We start from the raw sequence: 18,863 nt of genomic DNA on the forward strand, positions 1-18,863 counted from the left end.
CAAGTACAATTGCTCAGGAAAACCACAGTGGCTTATAAACTCAGCACAACTAACTAATAATAATATTTTCTTTGAAATGGTACCAAACTACTTCCTGCAATCCTTCAAGGAAGTCATAAGGAAATGAAGACTAGTAAAACACAAAGTGGTACACAAAATGTTTATATTTGATTATTTTATTTGATGATGTTTATCTCTGTTTTTTTTTTTTTTAAATAGCAACAACTTTATGTGGGGTCAGTCTTGGGGGTGACCCATTTGGCTCTCCATCGCTGTGATGTGTATGGGGAGGCCTGTGCTGACTGCTGTCTGGCCAGAGACCCATACTGCGCCTGGGATGGCAAATCCTGCTCCAGATACTCATCCTCACAAAAGAGGTGAGGATTAAGATGGTATAGACAGTCATGCATGGGTACAGTACTTGTTTGTGTGTGTCTCTAGAGCATAGCACAAAATATTTCAGAATATGTTGGAGTTAAGCTTTTTATTTTCAAATGTTGATCTGACCCCTCCAGACGGAGCCGCCGTCAGGATGTAAAGTACGGCAACCCAATCCGCCAGTGCAGAGGTTATAACTCTAACAGTGAGTATCAGGCTAAATACCAAAAACAGTGTCACTAAAATGAAATAGGAATATTATTGACTATCAAGCAAGCCCATATATGTTATATATTTTCTCAGGAATAATACGTCACATACATTCTACATATTGTTTTTTAGCCAATAAGAATACTCTGGAGGCAGTTCAATATGGGGTGGAGGGCAGCACTACGTTCCTGGAGTGTCAGGCCAGATCTCCTCACGTGTCTCTCAAGTGGCACCTGCAGAAAGAAAACAGTGACAGGAGAAAAGAGGTGAGAAACTACTGCAAAGTAGTTACAGTTATATTTGCAAAGCCGCTTGGATCGGTCTTCATAATCATTGCCGTGGTACAGATCTGGTGTGTGAATCTATATGAGTCAGGAAACTCACTTAATTTTCATTTTTGAATTGTCATCTTTGTTGTCCTCCCTTCCAGATTCGCTCTGAGGGCCGCATCCTAAAAACAGAACAGGGTCTTCTGATCCGCTCTCTGCAGTCGTCTGACAGCGGCATCTACCAGTGCACATCCACAGAGAAAAACTTCAAACACACGCTCGTCAAACTGCAGCTTGTGGTCCTTTCTAGTCGCACAGTAAACAACGTGTTGGTGGAAACGGGCAGCCCGGCCCTCCCTCCGCTGCAGTCCAGTGCCTGGACTCCAAGTGTCGGGCAGTACAAGGACCTGCTGACCATCCTAAGCCAGCCTGAGATGGGCCTGATCAACCAGTACTGCCAGGATTATTGGCAGCTTGGAGAAGGCAGCCTCGGGGACAACAAAGCCAAAAGCCTGAAGGAGCTAAAAGAGCAGAAGAAGCCTCGCAACCGTCGGCATCATGATGAGCAAACAACTCCAGCTGAGACATGAGGAGGAGGATATACACTTTATCATACTAAAACACCCCCAGTCTACCTTTTCACACCACCTCCTAAACACTGCAACCCTCCATTTAGGGGAATGACACCAGTTAGAAAAGTCAAATTATCGTAACGGACAAGACAGATACTCCAACCAAAAGCAACAGCATCAAACAGTTTCTATGTAACTGTTGGAAAAAATACACAATATTTATTGTAGGTTGTAAAAAGTAATTCTTTGTACCTATCTAGAAAACATGTTTTTTTGTGAATAGGTAAATCTGTGCAAATATTGTTGTTATTATAATATTATTGTTAGTGTTATTGTTTATTACTATGTGTTATTATGTTGAGAATATCTTTATGTTTAGTGTTTTTGAGAAACGGCAACAATAACCCACGACATTGGGAGTATCCACACATGGACGAGGACCGATGAAATCAGTAACGACTTCAGAAACTGTTACAGGCGACCATGTTGGATCTCTTGACTGCTGGCAGTATTCAGTGTCTAAGCTGGATGTCGAGTCGCCGATTCAGTGAAATTCTCAAACTTCCCTAAACTTCTTCGCCAGAACTCTCTACTGTATAGCAGACAGTTTTTGTTTTTTTTACTGCAACATACAAGCTGTTGACAGAATGATGATGGCGTTTCTTGGGACATGCGAGAATAAAAGAAATGCCCACAACCGTGACAACATGTCACAGTCGCGCAGTCACGTGTTAATGAGCAGGTAAGACGTCTCTCCTTTCATGTCGTGATCCAGCCTGGCCTCAAGTAATGATGTTACATCACACACCCAAATTCATCCAGATCCTGTTGCTGCCAAGTGTTTGTTTTGTTTATATGTGAATATCACATCTCAGTGTTGTATCCTTAACAAACGTGATCTTTGTGATAAGCTGTTTTTTGGGGGGAAAAGGGTCTTTTTAATGACACAAAAGCTGAAAATATAACATTGCCTTCTCTTTTCTCTTTCGAGATAAGAAATTCCAGCAGGCAGCTATATGTGAGTTTGTGACATTTTGTGATAAGAAATAATTGGAGACAAAGCACCTTCTGTTGCCAAATTGGTAATCTTGATAAACGAAATACATGTATCTGTGGCATTTGCAGTATATCCATATAAGGCATAGTATGCAGTTTGTATACTCAAAGGTTTTTGTTGGCTCTCAATGAATCCAAAGTTTGCATTCCTGCCAGTTTCATGCTAAATATTGGTTTCAATTAACAGTGAATGTTAATCATGTAAGTCTATACTTGTATTAGATTGGTGCTGATAACAAAAGAGCTTTCACAGCTACTTTTTCGTTAGTTCAGTGCAGTGCCACCATGCTATCATACATGCCACAGACTTCATATAAAAAAATGTCACAAGTACAACCACTAACAAGCTGATCACCACCGAACCTGAAGAGAAACATGTACCAAAATCTTCAGAAGGTGGCTTTTCATTGTGCATGGCATGTACAGTGTATGTATATGGTATTTGTCTAAAATGCTATGTTGCTGTGGATGTCAGTGAATGTCTTTCTCTTTGTGGGAATATGGAAATACTACCAGTGCAAGAAAGATGTGCTCAAACCTTTTATGGTGGAAAATGCTGAAAGTACAGAAAGGTCAGATTGTGATTTTAAATCCACTCTCTCTGTCTCTCTCTCTCTCTGTCTCTCTCTCTCTGTCTCTCTCTCTCTCTCTGTCTCTCTGTTTGTCTCTTAGTCTATTCTTTCTCTTGTTCTCAGAAATTTGCAAAAGCAATTTGCATATATTTCAAACATGTGCATCTATTTTATTTTCTCCGTTTGGCTGACTTTTCTCTGGGTCATTGAGGTAAAGTAATGTATGATATAATGCACAGTTGATGTTATTGTAATGACTTGTAAAAATTACTATCTTTTTTCCTCCTCATCAATGTTGCTGACTAATAAATTAAAGCTCTATATTTTATAATAACAGAGGTACTGTTCTGTTTGCCGTTTGTGAGCACAAACTCTGCAGGATTTGTGTGCGATATGAACAGTTTCAGCGCTCCTCGTGTTACTGATCTGCAGTGGTGGAGGAAGTATTCATCCTCCTTTACAAGTAGTAAAATGTCACTCACTGTATGTAACAGCATGCAAGTACTATCAGTAAAATGTAGTTAATTATCAAAAGTAAAGGTACAAAATGCAGGAAAAATTGACCCTGTGAGTGATACACTTTTACACATATCATTAGATTGTTATGTATGTGTTAATGTGAAAGTAACATTTTACTGTAGAAGATGATCATGGTGGAGCTATTTTTTTTTTTACACTGTTCAGTTTTTTAGTCTATAACATTTTGTCACATCTTATAAACTCATCTCACTGTGTGCTTTATATTTATACAGTATCAAGCAACTATGGCTATCAAATAAATGCAGTTTAGTAAAAAAGTGCAATATTTTCTATTGAAACTTAGTGGAGTATAAAGTGTGAAGTATTCAAGAAAAGTACAAGTGGCTCAGATTTGTACTCCAGCACAGCACTTGTTTAATTTTGTACTTGGTTACATTTGATTAAATTTTTTCATTCGCAGTAGTGACTCGGGAGCTTAACCAGTGTTGACTCCACAAAAGAGCACAATAAGGTTAAAGTGATAACGATAGATTTAATTTGCGGAGCACTTTTCAAGACAAAAGGGCTTTACAGCAAACACAAAAAGAGGCAAGTTCCTGTTTGCGTGGGGAAATGCAGTGCAATGTTCACACACACACACGCATATTGTACTGTATGTGCATGCATACATAATTGAAAGTGAGTAGATTAGGATCCTTAACCAGCTTCAGATTGAGGTCAATAAGATCTGTCAGGTGAAACTGCAAAGCTCTTTAAGCATGTCAGAGCTCTCCCCTCAGTCTGCAGTATCAGTATAAGAAATGTCGGTTTGTCTGTCTTCATGTTTGGACTGGGAGCTGAGGGGATCTGCTTATTTATTTCAGTGACCCCGTTTGTTGTGATTGTTGTGCTGTGTGGAGTTTTCTTTTGTCTTAATCCCTCTACCCTTAACTTCCGTGCAAACACAATACACCCAAAACCACATTCACACCCACATATGGTTTAATATATTTTGGCCCTGATGCAACATGAATCTAGTTTTGGGTCTAGTTTGGGTTTGGGTAGTAGTTCCCAGTTATAGGCACAAACACTCAGCACCAAGTTATTTAGCTTTGCATGCCTCTCTTTTAAAGGCCCCTTAGAACAGCATAGAGAGATAAGCACTTGAGCCGATGTTCATCTTCCGCTGAGCACAGCAAAGTTCCCTCTAAAGGTTAGATCACTCCTCCACTGATGTATGTCTGCATCTCCTCACACCTTTCGCTCTGCACCTTAACACCCCTGTCCTTGTCTTCCATTGGCCATCCTCAGTCAGGTGGGCAGGGGATGCCCAAAATCCTCTCCTAAGTCAGGAAAATGCTCAAACATTCTCCAGTGTGTGCTGCAGGCAGTTGACGCATCAGCTGCTCAGTTGACGGCACCGGTGAGAAAGTAGGCGATCAGCTAGGACCTACTTCCATTTTTCCTGACATTGGTTTTTGAGCAGAGGGGCCCAAGCCAGGAAAAGTAGGATGGGGGCTGGAGCGAGCGCTGAGGAGAAACGCTCCAGAGAGCTGGAGAAGAAGCTGAAGGAGGATGCCGACATTGATGCGAGAACTGTCAAGCTGCTGCTGCTAGGTAAAGACAGTCAAGCTGGATGCAATTACAGGAAACCTCATTATCATGGTTACGCATATCTGAGGGCCCCGTGAGGCCTCATGGCGAGTTTATTTTTACCTTAAGTCCTACAAGAGAAATAGTTCATCTACCTGTTGATGGGACATAATTGTAGCTGGTACATTAGTAAGTCTCATGTAAAAAGTTTGGTTTAATCTTTTATACACTTGACCTTATTCTTAAATTATCAACATGAACAGATTCAAGTTTTTATGGACTGAATAACCTTTAAATTCTTACTATATTGCATAATTTTAAAAGTGTTTTTTTTTTTTGTATTAGCAAGCATTATGTTTGAGTTAAGTAAAGTACTTATAACCTGTGTCATTGAATTGCTAAGACACAAATAATCACTGAGCCCAATCCCTTGTTAATCCTGAGACAACAGGTCCTCTGACACAAAGGGCTTAACGCTGAAGGACACAGATACTATTCCACCCAAACCAAACAGGGCCTGCCGCTGTAGCATTCAAATAAAATAACCCAAATGCATCACAGGCACTATGTAATTAGCTGATCGAGAAGGAAAATTAGTATGATTTTTTATTTCAGTTAGGTTTTATTAATTTGAGGACCAACAAATTCTATATCATCTGTTACATGAATACAACAGTGTTGGTTTTAAAAGCAAAAACTTTTCGATCCAGTTGGGAATATAATGTTTGGAATATCTGTCAGGTTGTTACAGATATTGTTTCACACTCAGCTGAATCATCTCCTCGTGACAATGTAGGTCACAGACGGAAAAGTTTCTCCTGATATCGGCTTTGAACAAGATTAGGGCTGAAGTAATAAGTATTATGATCTGTTGGAATCCTCTGTCTGACGAGGTCACCTGCAGTTAATATCTGCCTCCTTTGAATGAAACCCAAAACATGCATATAAGCAGAAAAACTATGGTTAAGCAGAGGTAGTAATTTGCTAATATTGTAAAAAGTTTGGAAAATTTTAAATAAAGTTTGTAGTAAAAACATAGTTTTACCATTTTTATCCAGAATTAATGTTTTTCATCTTTCAAACAGGTGCTGGAGAATCAGGCAAAAGTACTATCGTCAAACAGATGAAGTAAGATATTGGACTTTATACCTGAGCAAGTTCTCATTTCTTGTCTAACTGACTGTAAATCCCATACTAACATTGTACTCTCTCACCAGAATTATCCACAAAGATGGTTACTCACTTGAAGAATGCTTGGAGTTCATTTCCATCATCTACAGCAACACCCTGCAGTCCATCATGGCCATTGTGAAGGCCATGAACACGCTCAATATTAACTTCGGTCACTCTGATCAGCAGGTAACAACAGCTGAGAGAGGTTTCAGCGGTTTTTGCATCAGTTAATTTCAGGTTTCATGCAGACACCTAAACATTGCTTGTATGTGTCCCTGTCCTCTTGCATCCATCTTGCAGGATGATGCAAGGAAACTCATGCATCTCGCAGACACCATTGAGGAAGGCACCATGCCTAAAGAGCTGTCAGACATCATTTTGCGCCTGTGGAAGGACGCTGGCATTCAGGCGTGTTTTGACAGGGCCTCGGAGTACCAGCTCAACGACTCCGCTGGATAGTAAGAAATCCTCCAAGCTGAGCTCAAATTGTTATTGAAATTGTTAAAAAGTCATACATTATTAAATTTTCTCTTACTCTCCCTCAGCTACCTGAACGACTTGGAGCGACTGGTCCAACCAGGCTTTGTGCCCACTGAGCAGGATGTGCTGCGATCAAGAGTGAAGACCACTGGTATCATTGAGACCCAGTTTTCCTTCAAAGATCTCCACTTCAGGTGAATCAGTGCAGTATTTCTTATGAGAATAGCATCTACAATTCACCATCATCGCTCCCACTGTGCTGGTTTGCAACCATAAAGATAACATGCTTTTGTTTCCATGCAGAATGTTTGATGTGGGTGGCCAGAGGTCAGAGAGGAAGAAGTGGATCCACTGTTTCGAAGGTGTTACCTGTATCATCTTCATTGCTGCTCTGAGCGCCTACGACATGGTGCTGGTGGAGGATGATGAAGTGGTACAGTAGCAGTTATATTCTTTACTATTTGTGTCTTATCTCTTTTGGACAGTCAACAGTTGGTTTACTTGAAAGGCTCTTCATTGGGACACCTTTTTCTTTCAGAATCGAATGCACGAGAGTCTGCACTTGTTCAACAGTATCTGCAACCACCGCTACTTCGCCGCCACCTCCATTGTACTCTTCCTCAACAAGAAAGATGTGTTCGTTGAGAAGATCAAGAAAGCTCATCTCAGCATGTGCTTCCCTGAATACGATGGTGAGGTCATCACGATGCACAAATTACAGCACATTCATGGACTTTAAAAACGTACAGACTAATCAAATGTGCTCTTTTGTCTTTGTTATCTCTTCGTCAAGGCCCCAATACTTATGAGGATGCTGGTAACTACATCAAAATGCAGTTCTTGGACCTGAACATGCGCCGAGACATCAAAGAAATCTACTCTCACATGACCTGCGCCACAGACACAGAGAACGTCAAGTTTGTGTTTGACGCTGTAACCGACATCATCATCAAAGAAAACCTGAAAGATTGTGGTCTCTTCTAAGAGCCAAGCTCAGAGACCCAATGGAGGTGAGTAAAGTTTGCACAGTGTAGTTAAAATTATTCAGACTAACTCTTGGAGCAGCTAACAAGCGTTGTGTCTCTCTCTCTTTTTCACAGGGTGATGTTGCACCCCTGTCACATTCCCATGAATCCCTTCTCAGTTCAAACTGAGGTCTGAAGATGAAAACTTCCCCCTCAAACCGGCGAACGCAAAAAATAAAAATCAGTTTGTGTTGTTCAAAAGTAAGTTGTAGCTTTGACCAAAGACTTCAGGTCAACTGAGACCAGAAGAGAGCTCTTAAGTCACAAACTCCTGTACAGATTTCAGATGAGTTGAATTTTAGTCAAGCTAACTTTTCTCTTGAGTCTCTTGAACTCGTCTTTGGAGGGCTATGCAATCTGTAGTTAAGACATCAAAAGCTTCTGTCAGCATTAAGTGGTTTCTTCTCACATGCACTAATGTGAATAGATGTCAGGCTAATGCGTTGTGTCTATGCTCCAGTAACTGGTCAGTATACAGCCAAAAAAAAAACCAAACGAGAGGACCTCACCAACCTGCAGACGCACTTCAACCTCTGGTAGAGATTAAAAAGGAATTTATCACTAGATTTGGCTTTTATGTACATAAATCCTACAGTAAAGAACAGTTTGAGGCACAATTCAAACAAGTTACAAATTTAATTTTCAAGAAGGGTAGGAAAATGCAAGTCTTTGCAATAGTTGAAAAGGGCCAGTGTATATAATTAAATTGTTGTCTATTGAACAGTTCATGAAGTGTGGTGATACCATATGGATCTGTAACACTGTTGACTGGTAGATGTATTAAAACTCCATGTCTAAAAGTTAACTGAATACTGGCCTTTGAGCCAACGATCCTGTACAGAAACTGATAATTGTAAACCTTGACCATACCTATTAAAGCTTCTGTAGAAAAATGAGTAGTTTTCCATTTTTCACAAATAAAAACCAACTCAGCAATGTTTTGTTCATAATCTGTCATTTATTAATTTCACTGACTATTTCAGGTTCCTTTCTAATACAATGAAACCAGTCATGTTTTAATCAGCCTTTACATTTAATGTTTGCAATGAAAGTATTGTTTGTAGAGTAAATATTAAGCTATTGCCAGCAGCTGGTTACAGCTGTATCTTACTTTACCATAAAGACTAAGTAGGATATTCTACATACAGTCACTCCGGACCCACCTGCATCTTCTTACTCAGTTTCACCCAGTAGCTCAGGCTTAACCACTGGAGAATAAGTCAGAGACCACCAATAGATTTCTCTCTCTCTCTCTCTCTCTATATATATATATATATATATATATATATATATATATATATATATATATATATATCATCATTACTAATTAGTTTTTTCAATACTTTCATACTAACTTGGAAATATTAGTGGAAAAGTATGATTAAAAAACAAACTAAATTGATGTAGGTGTGTCCTCTGTTGTACACATACAACGCACCTGCATATTAATTCATTGTACTGATCACAGGGTCACATTACAGGGAAGCTATTTAAAAAATACCACAGATTTTTATTGAAATATTTATGTAAATCACTTCAATCAAATTTTTTAATCATGACTGTCACTAACTTTGTCAGATGTTAGAAATTCATCATTGTCTGCCTCCAGCAATTAAGCCTGAGGTTAACTGGTTAAAACAGGTTTATTTCTGATGTAAAGTTGGGAATTTTAACATGGGAATCTACGGAGATCAGCTTTTGGAGCTGGCCTCAAGTGGCCATTCAAGGAACTACAGTTTCTCACACTTTCACATAGGCGTAATTTTTCAATCAATCAATCAATCAATCTTTATTCATATAGCGCCAATTCATATAGCAGCAGTAACTCAAGACGCTTTCCTTAAAGAGCAGGTCTAGACCAAACTCTAAGAGAAAGACCCAACGGTTCAGGAATTCAAAATTAAGGATTCAAGAATCCCCACATGAGCAAGCATCAGATATCATATTAGGCAACAATGGCAGGAAAAACTCCCCTTTGACGGAAAGAAACATCGAACAGGACCAGGCTCAGAGGTGGAGAGTTGGGTGGGTGGAGGTTGGACAGAGAGAGAGAGAGAGGAAATTGTACACGCAACTTCATGTACAATTTCAGAGCAACAAACACTGTAGAACATGACATTTCACAGCAATCTACGTGTAAGCCATGCTCACAAATCACTTTTGTGAGACCAGCATTAGACTGGTATCAAGTGTTACTGATCTTTTCGTCCAACTCTCAGCAACAAAGTGAAAGAATGTACTATTAGATGGATTTGTAAACTCAGAGATATCATTCCTATGGCCAATATGAACAGCTGTCTCCCAGAGCCAAAGAAGATGCCAATGCTGTGATGTAATCGAGCCATGCAGCCCGAAGCTCTGCTGAGCTTTACAGACACTAAGGATGTTTGGTAAGAGATGAACCAGTCCAGAAAATATACATCAGAAGAGCTGAACATGAATCAAAGATCACAGTTAAGGAGACATCATACACTTTCTGTCTGTGTGGAACAATAATGAATATTCACAGTACAACTGTACTTCAGTTCAGTGCAGTTACTCCTCGATCTCTGATAACCCAGTTGAAAGAAGCAAAACAAATATCAAATACTATCCTGAGACATTGTAGGCAACAACATTTCAAGAAAGTTTTATTTTTTATGAAAGCATTCATTGATTTTTGTTTTTTTGTTAAACCCTGAGTTCTCACCACATGACATTTAATTAAGGTATGATGATGTGCAATTATGTGAAAGAAACAGAAAGAGTAAATGACAAACCATCCACTCTAAACAAGATTAAACAGAAAAATTATGAAAATCGAACACGTTTTCACTCATTAACATTAAAAAATACATTTATGGCTTTTTTGCATGTCTAAAAAAGGAGCTTAATGTCATGATCAGTGTAAAACTGTACATACTCATGGAATGACCTATTGTGCAATATCAACAATGGCCTCGAAAAATACTTGACAATGTTATCCACAACCAGTTTGCACTGTTCAGCATCCAGAAAGACCAAGACAAACTGAAGGCACTTTAAAATGGTAAGAGTCATCCTGAACCTCTCTCTCACTGCTGATATCGGTTTATGTGCAGCCCTTGTGTAAAAGCACTGATGTAGTCAAGTGAATCAACGGCAAAGAGGCACTGTTCATTACTTTTAGAGAGATTTTTAAGAGGTGAGTGTTTTTATAGGCTATGCATTTTACATATGTGTGGCTAGATGGCACTGTTCCCATGAACACAACATTATGATACAGCCCAGCTGTAATTTCGAATATGTATACACACACACTCACAATGTACACACACTCATACCCGAGCCAACACCTAGACAGATATTTTCTGCTCCACAATTCATCAAGTAATGGAGCATGATTCCTCGCTTTCCATCAGAAACATTGTTCACCTTTGTCAACCACATGCTCACCCTCCACAGAGCAAAAACACCCACACACACTTTTAATGAATACAGCAAGTAATCGAGCTGCTTTCTCAGGTTTCCTTTAGTGTCAGTTTCCTGTCCGGATCCCAAACATCAAAAAAGATGGGATGAGGAGTTTGAGCAACAGTTTTTTTTAACCCCACTGCATCTGCTCCTGTGGGGGTGTGCTGACGGCGAGTTCATGCCAGTGTTACCAGACGCATCCTCTCACTCAGAAAAGTCCCACCATGTGATCGATCTGCCTCATGTAGACACTCTTTAATGGTAGAGTGTACCGTCGCTCCTCTGGGACCCTGTTGCACTGCAGGATGACAGAAGAAAGGAAGAAATAATGAGTCGTAACATCATAACGTGTTTTAAGAACATGTATTTTTTTTTTTTTTTTTTATAAATGGTCATAGGCTGACAGCCTTACATTGCTGATGTTGGCAGGTGGCGGCCCGTTGTTTGACACTCTTTCTGCCAGCACTCCCTCTTCCCAGGGAAACATGTCGTTCCACTGTTTCTCCCTGAATCGCTTGTCTATAGGCACAACATGGCCCTCTGTGGTGAAGATGTACCTGTTGTCGGATTTGTGAAGTGGGTTGTCCTCATCGAACAGCTGCAAAACAAGAGAGACATTTTCATTGTCTGTAGAGACTTGAGCCAAAAGTGGGTCTGAGTGGTATTGTCACAATGGCTGGATGAAACCAGCAAATCAAATATGATGATATCAATGTTGCGACAAAATGTAGAGGGTATGTGATGGTGTTTCTAATTGATATCAATTTACTATGTAAGTAATTCATCAACTACTGATATGAACAAAACAAACAATTTGAGGATGCTGACTTGAGCTTTGGGAAATTGTGATGTGCATTTTTCAGTGTTTTCTGACATTTTACAGTTAATATACTGACTGAAAATGTATGAATTAATCAATTCAACAACACATGTATTCACTGCAGAAATAATTAGCTTGTGTAACAATTATTAAAACCTTACAACATATCTACGCTCTCATATCATACCCTCAATATAGTGTATAACATAGCTCTATGTCGGACATGCTCTGGCTGTAACTTACCAGGTAAAGGTATTTGCATGTCTCACTCAGGAAGAAGCTCTCCATTCGATCTTCTTTGGATTTGTCCACCACATGGTGGAGAGTGGCGTACCCACATCTGCAAGTGACACAGCTCAGCTCAGCTTAAAGTAGACACATCACAGCACTGTAAAGCTTCCAAAAAAGCTAATTACATGATCCACACCTGACTTTGGCATTTTTCTCAAGGCTCTGAAGAATATCCTTTCCAACATGCAAATAGAAAGGATTTTTGGTCGCCTGTGAGAAGTGAAGAACAAAAACTCTTGAGTTAAAGATTCCAATCCACCGACAATGTTGTGTTACAACAAGTCAGAGTTGTTACCTGGTACAGCAGATAAGTTGACTCCACCAGCTCTGGTCTTAAAGGGTAAAAGAGCACATCAGGAGCCTGCAGCTGCCAGTTATATCTCTCTGGCAAAGCCCCAAAGCGCTTCCAGATGGCATAGTAGAAGGCATGCAGGCAAATGGCATTATCTACATCACCATTCAGCACCTAGAACACAGAGTGGTAACACCTGCCTTTAGTTGAGCACCAGAGCACTTATTTTACACGTACATATACGATCTGTCACCGCAGAAAGAGCATAATCCTACCTGCAGCCCAGGAAAGAAGGCCTGAAGGGAGTCGATCCAGGTGTTCATTATCTCACCACTGAACATGTTCACATTAACGTAGAGAGGCGGGTCACCCTCTCCTTCATTACATGATTCTCTCCTGGAAAAAACACAGCAGACGAAGAGGGGTCTCACAATCTGTCAAACTGTTCATTCTGACCAGCTAAACTAGGACAGCGGACGTTATGTCCCTTGCTGAAGTGCCGAGGAGGAAGAGGATGTATCTATGCGACTCTGAATGAATGCACATTTCCCTTCAGACATCTTGCGACAGTCTCAAGTCTCCGAATTTAGCTTTCCACGTCTTTCAGAAAGAAACAAATAATACTAGAAATACAGCATCCTGGACAGAGATTCATTTAAATAGATGTGATCATTTCAGGTTTCTGGTGCCACCTTGTGTGAAGCTCCCAAATGTTGCCAACATGCCCAGTCACATTCACCCAGTGTTCAGTGTTGAACTCACCCTCTCCTCATGTGATTCTGAATGCTCTCATAAGCAGCTTGGAACATCTTGTAGTCCTCTTTTTCACCAAAAAGGATGTAAGATTTCAGCAAATACTCATAGAAGGAGTCCATACCGGCTCCCAGTCCACTCTGCTTCCCAACCCACTGGCCTGTTTGGATATTAACTACATTCCCTAAATAATTCCACACAGAAATCACAGAAAGTTGCTTCAATTTTTTGATGATTGCAGGCATCATATTTACATGTTGTAGACTTAAAATGTTGAGTGTAAGATTAAATAAAATGAAATTACATTTGAATGAGACAAGAAAGAAAGGAAAAACAATCTAGGAAAAGGCTTGTGATGTAACTAACAAGCTGTAATTACCTAACAAACCGGTTTCATTGCTCCTCAGACTCCACAGAGCTCTGACAGCTCGTCTGGCGACCCACTCAAATGTGGAATCTCCAATCAAGCGGCTCAAAATCCCAAACTCCACCAGCAGGGACCCGGCTCCTGCAGTACAAGTTTCATTGATGCTATCAGCAGGAACTCCCGTCTTCAGGTTCACCTGCATTTAAGATACAAATTCATAAACATGCCGAGTGACGTTTCAGTCTTGACACTTTACAGTACAGTTTGAACAAAGTCATGCAATTTCACTAAAGATAGCTACTTTGATATTGCTTTGCCTGTTTGAATACCTTGTGCGCGTATTATATTAGCAGGCACCTTGTACGATGCACCTGTGATTTGTGGCCGCAACAGTCTCACTCACCCTGGGGTAAGGGATGCCTGTGCTGGTGTTCTCAAAGGCCGGCAGTAAGCGGACGGCCAAGTCATGAGCCAAGTGAAGCAGCTCATTGTCGTAACCTTCAAAGCCCACCTCGCCAAATGGATGTTTTGGGTCAGTCAGGAGGATGTGAGATGAGATAAGGCTTCCCAAGATCCTTTGAAGAAAAGAGAAATATGGGATTCCACACAGAAATAGATTTGGAAAATTTGGGGAGAAAAATCATTACAATAAGCTTTTTCTGGTATCATATTGTGTCATGACATTTGACATGTATGGTCAAAATCAGTGAGGGGTGGATAAAAGACAGATGACCGTCTTGCTGAAGCAGTTCTCTGGACCCAATGTGTGTATTTTACAATATTTATGTCTTGAACCCTATTATACATCTAAGAATTGAGAGATTGCTGTCTACTGAAATGCAAATCAAACCCCTACAAAGGAAATATCATTCATCTAAACCATGTTGATACACTTTGAACTTCAGGATTTAGCCTGAACAGTCGCTGCATCTACAGTCACCTGGACAGTTTCTTTAACGATCTCTTTTCTCTCTAGCAAGAGTTAGTAGCAACATTTGTACCTGATGTTTGCCTCAAAAACTTGCACAGTCGAGTCCTTGTCAAAAGATACAGTATCTATAACCAGCTTGACGGCTCTCTGGAACTCTGTCACATTGCCAAGCACCTGCAGAGAAAGACCACATTATATAACCACTGTATGCAGTACCAACAACCTTATTTGGTCACATAACAACTGAGTGGCTTCTGAGTATTTCCCTCAACTTCTGTTTTTATCGTTACAGATGGCAACTATTGAAAAGAAACTCTGATTAAGAATTTCAGACATCCAGTTACACACTCTTTAAAGAGTCTAATGTCATAAATAACTGTCACATGCTTTTGTACGTAAATTGTTTCGGTGTCTTCATTTTTCTGATTCAGAGTTTTGTTTAAGATTGTGGATGGTGGAGCTGAGCACAAGGCACACTGGACTGTTCATTTCAGGGAAGTGTCATAGGAACAGTCAGAGTTCAGAAACTCTGCTCCACCTGACTCCATGATGGGGAAAGTTTTGAGTGTGGCAGAAAACACACAACAGAGGAAGTGCAACAGAGGAAGTGCAAACCATGGTGCAACTGAATGTAGGACAAGACCCTGCTTTTTGCAAAACACGCGATGTTAACACCATGTATCAAGAAAAATGATTCCGCTGCTTACAAATTTCAGATTTAAAAAAAATTACTGCCAAATATAAATATTAATCAGAAGGCAAAATAACATTGTGTAACATAAAGTCAATTTTACCAGTAAGGTGTCCAAGGTGTCAATCAGGGTAAGAGAGTAGTTCCCCAAAACGTCATTTATGTTGATGTTTAACCTGAAACAAAGGAAGAGAAGAGACCCAGTGGTGTCACGCAAAACAGGAAGGGTGAATCAACAGATTACAAAACAGAGAGCATACTTTACATCCAACAACAAAATCAAGTATTCAAGTAATCAATCAATGTGAATGAAAAATCTTATCTTAGCATGGACGTAAAAGAAACACCACATTAAAAACAACTTCCTCTTAATGATAGTCTTAGACTTGCTGAGGTTAAGTAATGTCCTAGTTTCATTGTACTGTGCTTAGTCAGGACCAATAATGACTTCAGTCATCCCTAGTTTCTGATTGGTTAAAAAAGTAAATGCTGCATGTTCTTGTTGGATAGTTTAGTTGAAGCTATGGAGCCTTGACAGCACAATAGACTTAGACCGTTTGCTGCACATGCTCATGCTTGTGAAGTATGTTTTCAGTGTTTTATTACCAATTTCATTTTGAGCTTAAAGGAGAACATTTTCAGTAAACTGTTAAATTTTATCAGTTTTATTAAGGCACGCGTCAACGACATGCTTAGACTGTACAGATTAATAAGGAAAGAAATAAGCCGAGTCAGTTTTCCTTCTCGAGCTGTCAGACTGATACCACACCGCAAACAGTTACTAAATATGACATAGAAAAGCTGAAAATCCTTACAATTAAGAGGCTGGGACCAGGGCATGTTTGGCAATTTTGTTCAACTGTAATTGAATCATGAAAATAGTTCATGTTGACTGAAGACAAAACCTGTTACTCGTTTAAAAAGTTCTAATGGGAGACTGAAAGAAGATTGATGTATAACAAAACATTGTTGACTTATTTGTTAAGATCAAGTCTGAGAATAATTTGAGACCCAAACACTCCCTTCTCTGCTGCATCTAAAGAGGAGTTTTCTTGTCAGATATGACTGGACACAGGCATCTTGTCACCAGGCTGCTAAGTCTTTAAAATAACCTGGCTGAAGTAGGAACGGCATTTATCATCTTGTGGTGTCTCTTCCCTGAACAGAGCATTCTTCCAGTGTCATGTTTCAACGCTTTCAGCACCACAAAGGAAATCCAGGCGGCTCTATTGTATTTGGGTGGCAGGCTGAGATCATTGGCACAAAAAAAAAATAATAATTACCTACATGGCTAGATGGCACCATATCTGAGCAGAAAAGGTTTTTTTCTGTAATTTGGTTGAACTGACCTCTAAAAATATACAGACTGCTTTTATACGGAATGTCACATTTGTTTCTTTAACAACTTTGGCCTATTTAACATATCTTAAACTCAATTGTCTTGTCTATTATACACATACTGTGGGTGCATTAAATTACTACCACTTTCTATACAAGCTGCACAACAGGTGGCCCCGGAACATAATGGTGTGGAGAGTGAAACATGTGATTACTTAGCAGCTGTAGAGGTGGTCTAGTTTTAGGTTTCATTGTTAAGCACTGGGGAATAAAGTGCACAGGTGTTGCAGCTACACACACTGAAAAAGGGGCAGAGCCACATGTCTGCATGTTTCTCCCCTGTGTGGGAAAATATACACTGAAAGACTTTTTACAAAAGTGCCCTGATTGATTTCAGTAAACGCATTCCTTCTCCCTTTTATTCTCTGGTTGAGTATGATTTGATTAATGATTAATCGACTATCCAAATAGTTGATCAACATAGAATCAGTCAATTAATCAATTTATAAACGGATCAACTTTAGGTTTCATGGCACCAAACATACAAACTGAAGAGGTCACTAGGGCTCTAGGAAAATGTCTTCATTTTTTGGCATCTAACTGCCAAACAATGAACAGATCAAATAATCAGCTGATTAATTGATAACAAAACAATCGCTGGCTGCTGCTTTAATGTTTCTTTTCTTTACCATCATTAGATCACATATTCCCATAAGTGATGAAGAGATTGAACACACTGAAACCCCCTGAAACCCTATCAAGACCCCTAAAGAGACACCTCACTGGATCTTGCTGTACTTGTGTCTCAAACACACCCTGATCGTGTCCGAGCAGCAGCGGGCAGCACTGAGAGCAGCAGGATTACACTACTGGCTTAAATGATTACAAACTACATGCAAATAGCACCACCTGCAGAGGACAGTTAGGATGTAAATGACTGTCAGCAGGTACCTGCCACAGGACACTCAGGACAGCTTTGAATGACTCACGGGTTTAGCACGTCTGGTCCCCTCCCTTCACAGTCAATGGGATTCAGCTCGTCCTCGGGAAAGGCGTATTTCATGTAATTATCATATCCGAAATAAAACATTTCTTTGGCCATGTCCTTCATTTTCGCCTTCAGCGTGTCCGGGAAGGAGCTGTACCTCCGGACGTACTCGTCCCTGTTGCCATCGAAGAGGCTCAGGTAGGATCTCTTGGGCGACTCCTCTTCAACCTTTGCATAGGTGCTCGCCGTCTCTTCATATCTCTGGCCTTGTATTCGTTGAGACCACGAAGTGCCCCGAGAGTCTGTCCCTTTTTCCTCCCTGAATAACAAGTCTAATTTGTGCAAACTGAAACTGAGATGGAAGTTGAACCCCCAGCTGACGTTGTGTCCCAGTCCGAAGGCTAGCCACAGCACACAGCTGAGGGAGAGTCTCAGCACGACCAGACCAACTACTATTGACCTCCATTGCATCTTTGATCCGGGTCGATCTTAAAACGCATAATTTAAGTCCACACACTTCCCATTGGTGAACGAATCTGAAAACCTGTTCATCAGGCTAAACTACGAGCACAGTGAGGCTGTAAGGAGTCCGCCTCACACACTTCCTGTCAACAGACCAGCCCCTCTCAGGTGCTGAGATGTGATTGGCTCTTCCTGTGTATCGTCATTGAAGGAAAAGACGCAGACTCGGCCTGTGATTGGTCGCTGAGCTGTCAATCTCCTGTTAGCGTTTCGTGGCATTCTTGACGTGTCTTAACTGAACTTCTGCGCCAATAGAAAACAGCCACAAGAGTGAGACGTTCAGGGACACAAAGGTGTAAAACTGATACTTACTTTATTTAGGGTAAGGTCCCAAGACACAAAGGTGGAGTGGCTGCCGGCTAAACGCAAATGCAAAGAAAATGGAGGCAAACTGAGTATATATATATATATATTAAGTCTGCATAGAAAGACATATTGGTAGTACTTATGTTATTAATAAGATCTCAAGAGTTTAAGTGTTGGATTTAATAAATAATTTAGTAAAGCTTTAGGTGAAACTTTTCCCTCTTCAGCAGAGGAATGTCAAAACAGCTTCTTAATATCAAAGGTCAAATGTGACATTTAAGTGAATTAACAAGAGAAGCACATTTTTGATTGAGGGAGACATTTACAATGGATTACAAACTGCAG

At 40.2% G+C, this 18,863-nt stretch overlaps 3 protein-coding genes across 4 annotated transcripts in view; 2 read left to right on the top strand and 1 right to left on the bottom strand.

Annotated features, from left to right (window-relative positions):
* Window positions 1–1,447, top strand: part of sema3fa (sema domain, immunoglobulin domain (Ig), short basic domain, secreted, (semaphorin) 3Fa) — a 47,782-nt gene extending 46,335 nt beyond the window's left edge. The window contains exons 15-18 of the mRNA XM_070837700.1: window positions 220–377; window positions 516–583; window positions 721–854; window positions 1,019–1,447. Of these exons, the coding sequence (XP_070693801.1) occupies window positions 220–377; window positions 516–583; window positions 721–854; window positions 1,019–1,447 (789 nt within the window). The remainder of the gene's footprint in view (window positions 1–219; window positions 378–515; window positions 584–720; window positions 855–1,018) is intronic.
* Window positions 1,448–5,027: 3,580 nt separating this feature from the next.
* gnat1 (guanine nucleotide binding protein (G protein), alpha transducing activity polypeptide 1) lies at window positions 5,028–7,746 on the top strand. Its single transcript, XM_070850236.1, has 8 exons — window positions 5,028–5,133; window positions 6,195–6,237; window positions 6,327–6,468; window positions 6,583–6,740; window positions 6,828–6,956; window positions 7,066–7,195; window positions 7,301–7,454; window positions 7,556–7,746. The coding sequence occupies exons 1-8, from the start codon at window positions 5,028–5,030 to the stop codon at window positions 7,744–7,746; spliced, it is 1,053 nt and encodes a 350-aa protein (XP_070706337.1).
* A 1,650-nt stretch (window positions 7,747–9,396) lies between these two features.
* edem1 (ER degradation enhancer, mannosidase alpha-like 1) lies at window positions 9,397–18,284 on the bottom strand. 2 transcript variants are annotated; one of them, XM_070849462.1, is made up of 12 exons: window positions 17,692–18,284; window positions 15,468–15,540; window positions 14,744–14,847; window positions 14,146–14,317; window positions 13,755–13,938; window positions 13,385–13,535; window positions 12,898–13,018; window positions 12,626–12,796; window positions 12,467–12,540; window positions 12,283–12,379; window positions 11,632–11,817; window positions 9,397–11,517 (listed from the first exon to the last, which is right to left on the bottom strand). In XM_070849462.1, the coding sequence occupies exons 1-12, from the start codon at window positions 18,159–18,161 to the stop codon at window positions 11,428–11,430; spliced, it is 1,893 nt and encodes a 630-aa protein (XP_070705563.1). In that variant the 5' UTR covers window positions 18,162–18,284; the 3' UTR covers window positions 9,397–11,427. The 2 variants fall into 2 exon arrangements, with proteins under 2 accessions (XP_070705563.1, XP_070705555.1); XM_070849454.1 differs by having other exon boundaries at window positions 13,385–13,559.
* Window positions 18,285–18,863: the final 579 nt, after the last annotated feature.

Source organism: Pempheris klunzingeri, chromosome 2 (assembly GCF_042242105.1).
Source record: "Pempheris klunzingeri isolate RE-2024b chromosome 2, fPemKlu1.hap1, whole genome shotgun sequence".
NCBI classification, from domain to species: Eukaryota; Metazoa; Chordata; class Actinopteri; order Acropomatiformes; family Pempheridae; genus Pempheris; species Pempheris klunzingeri.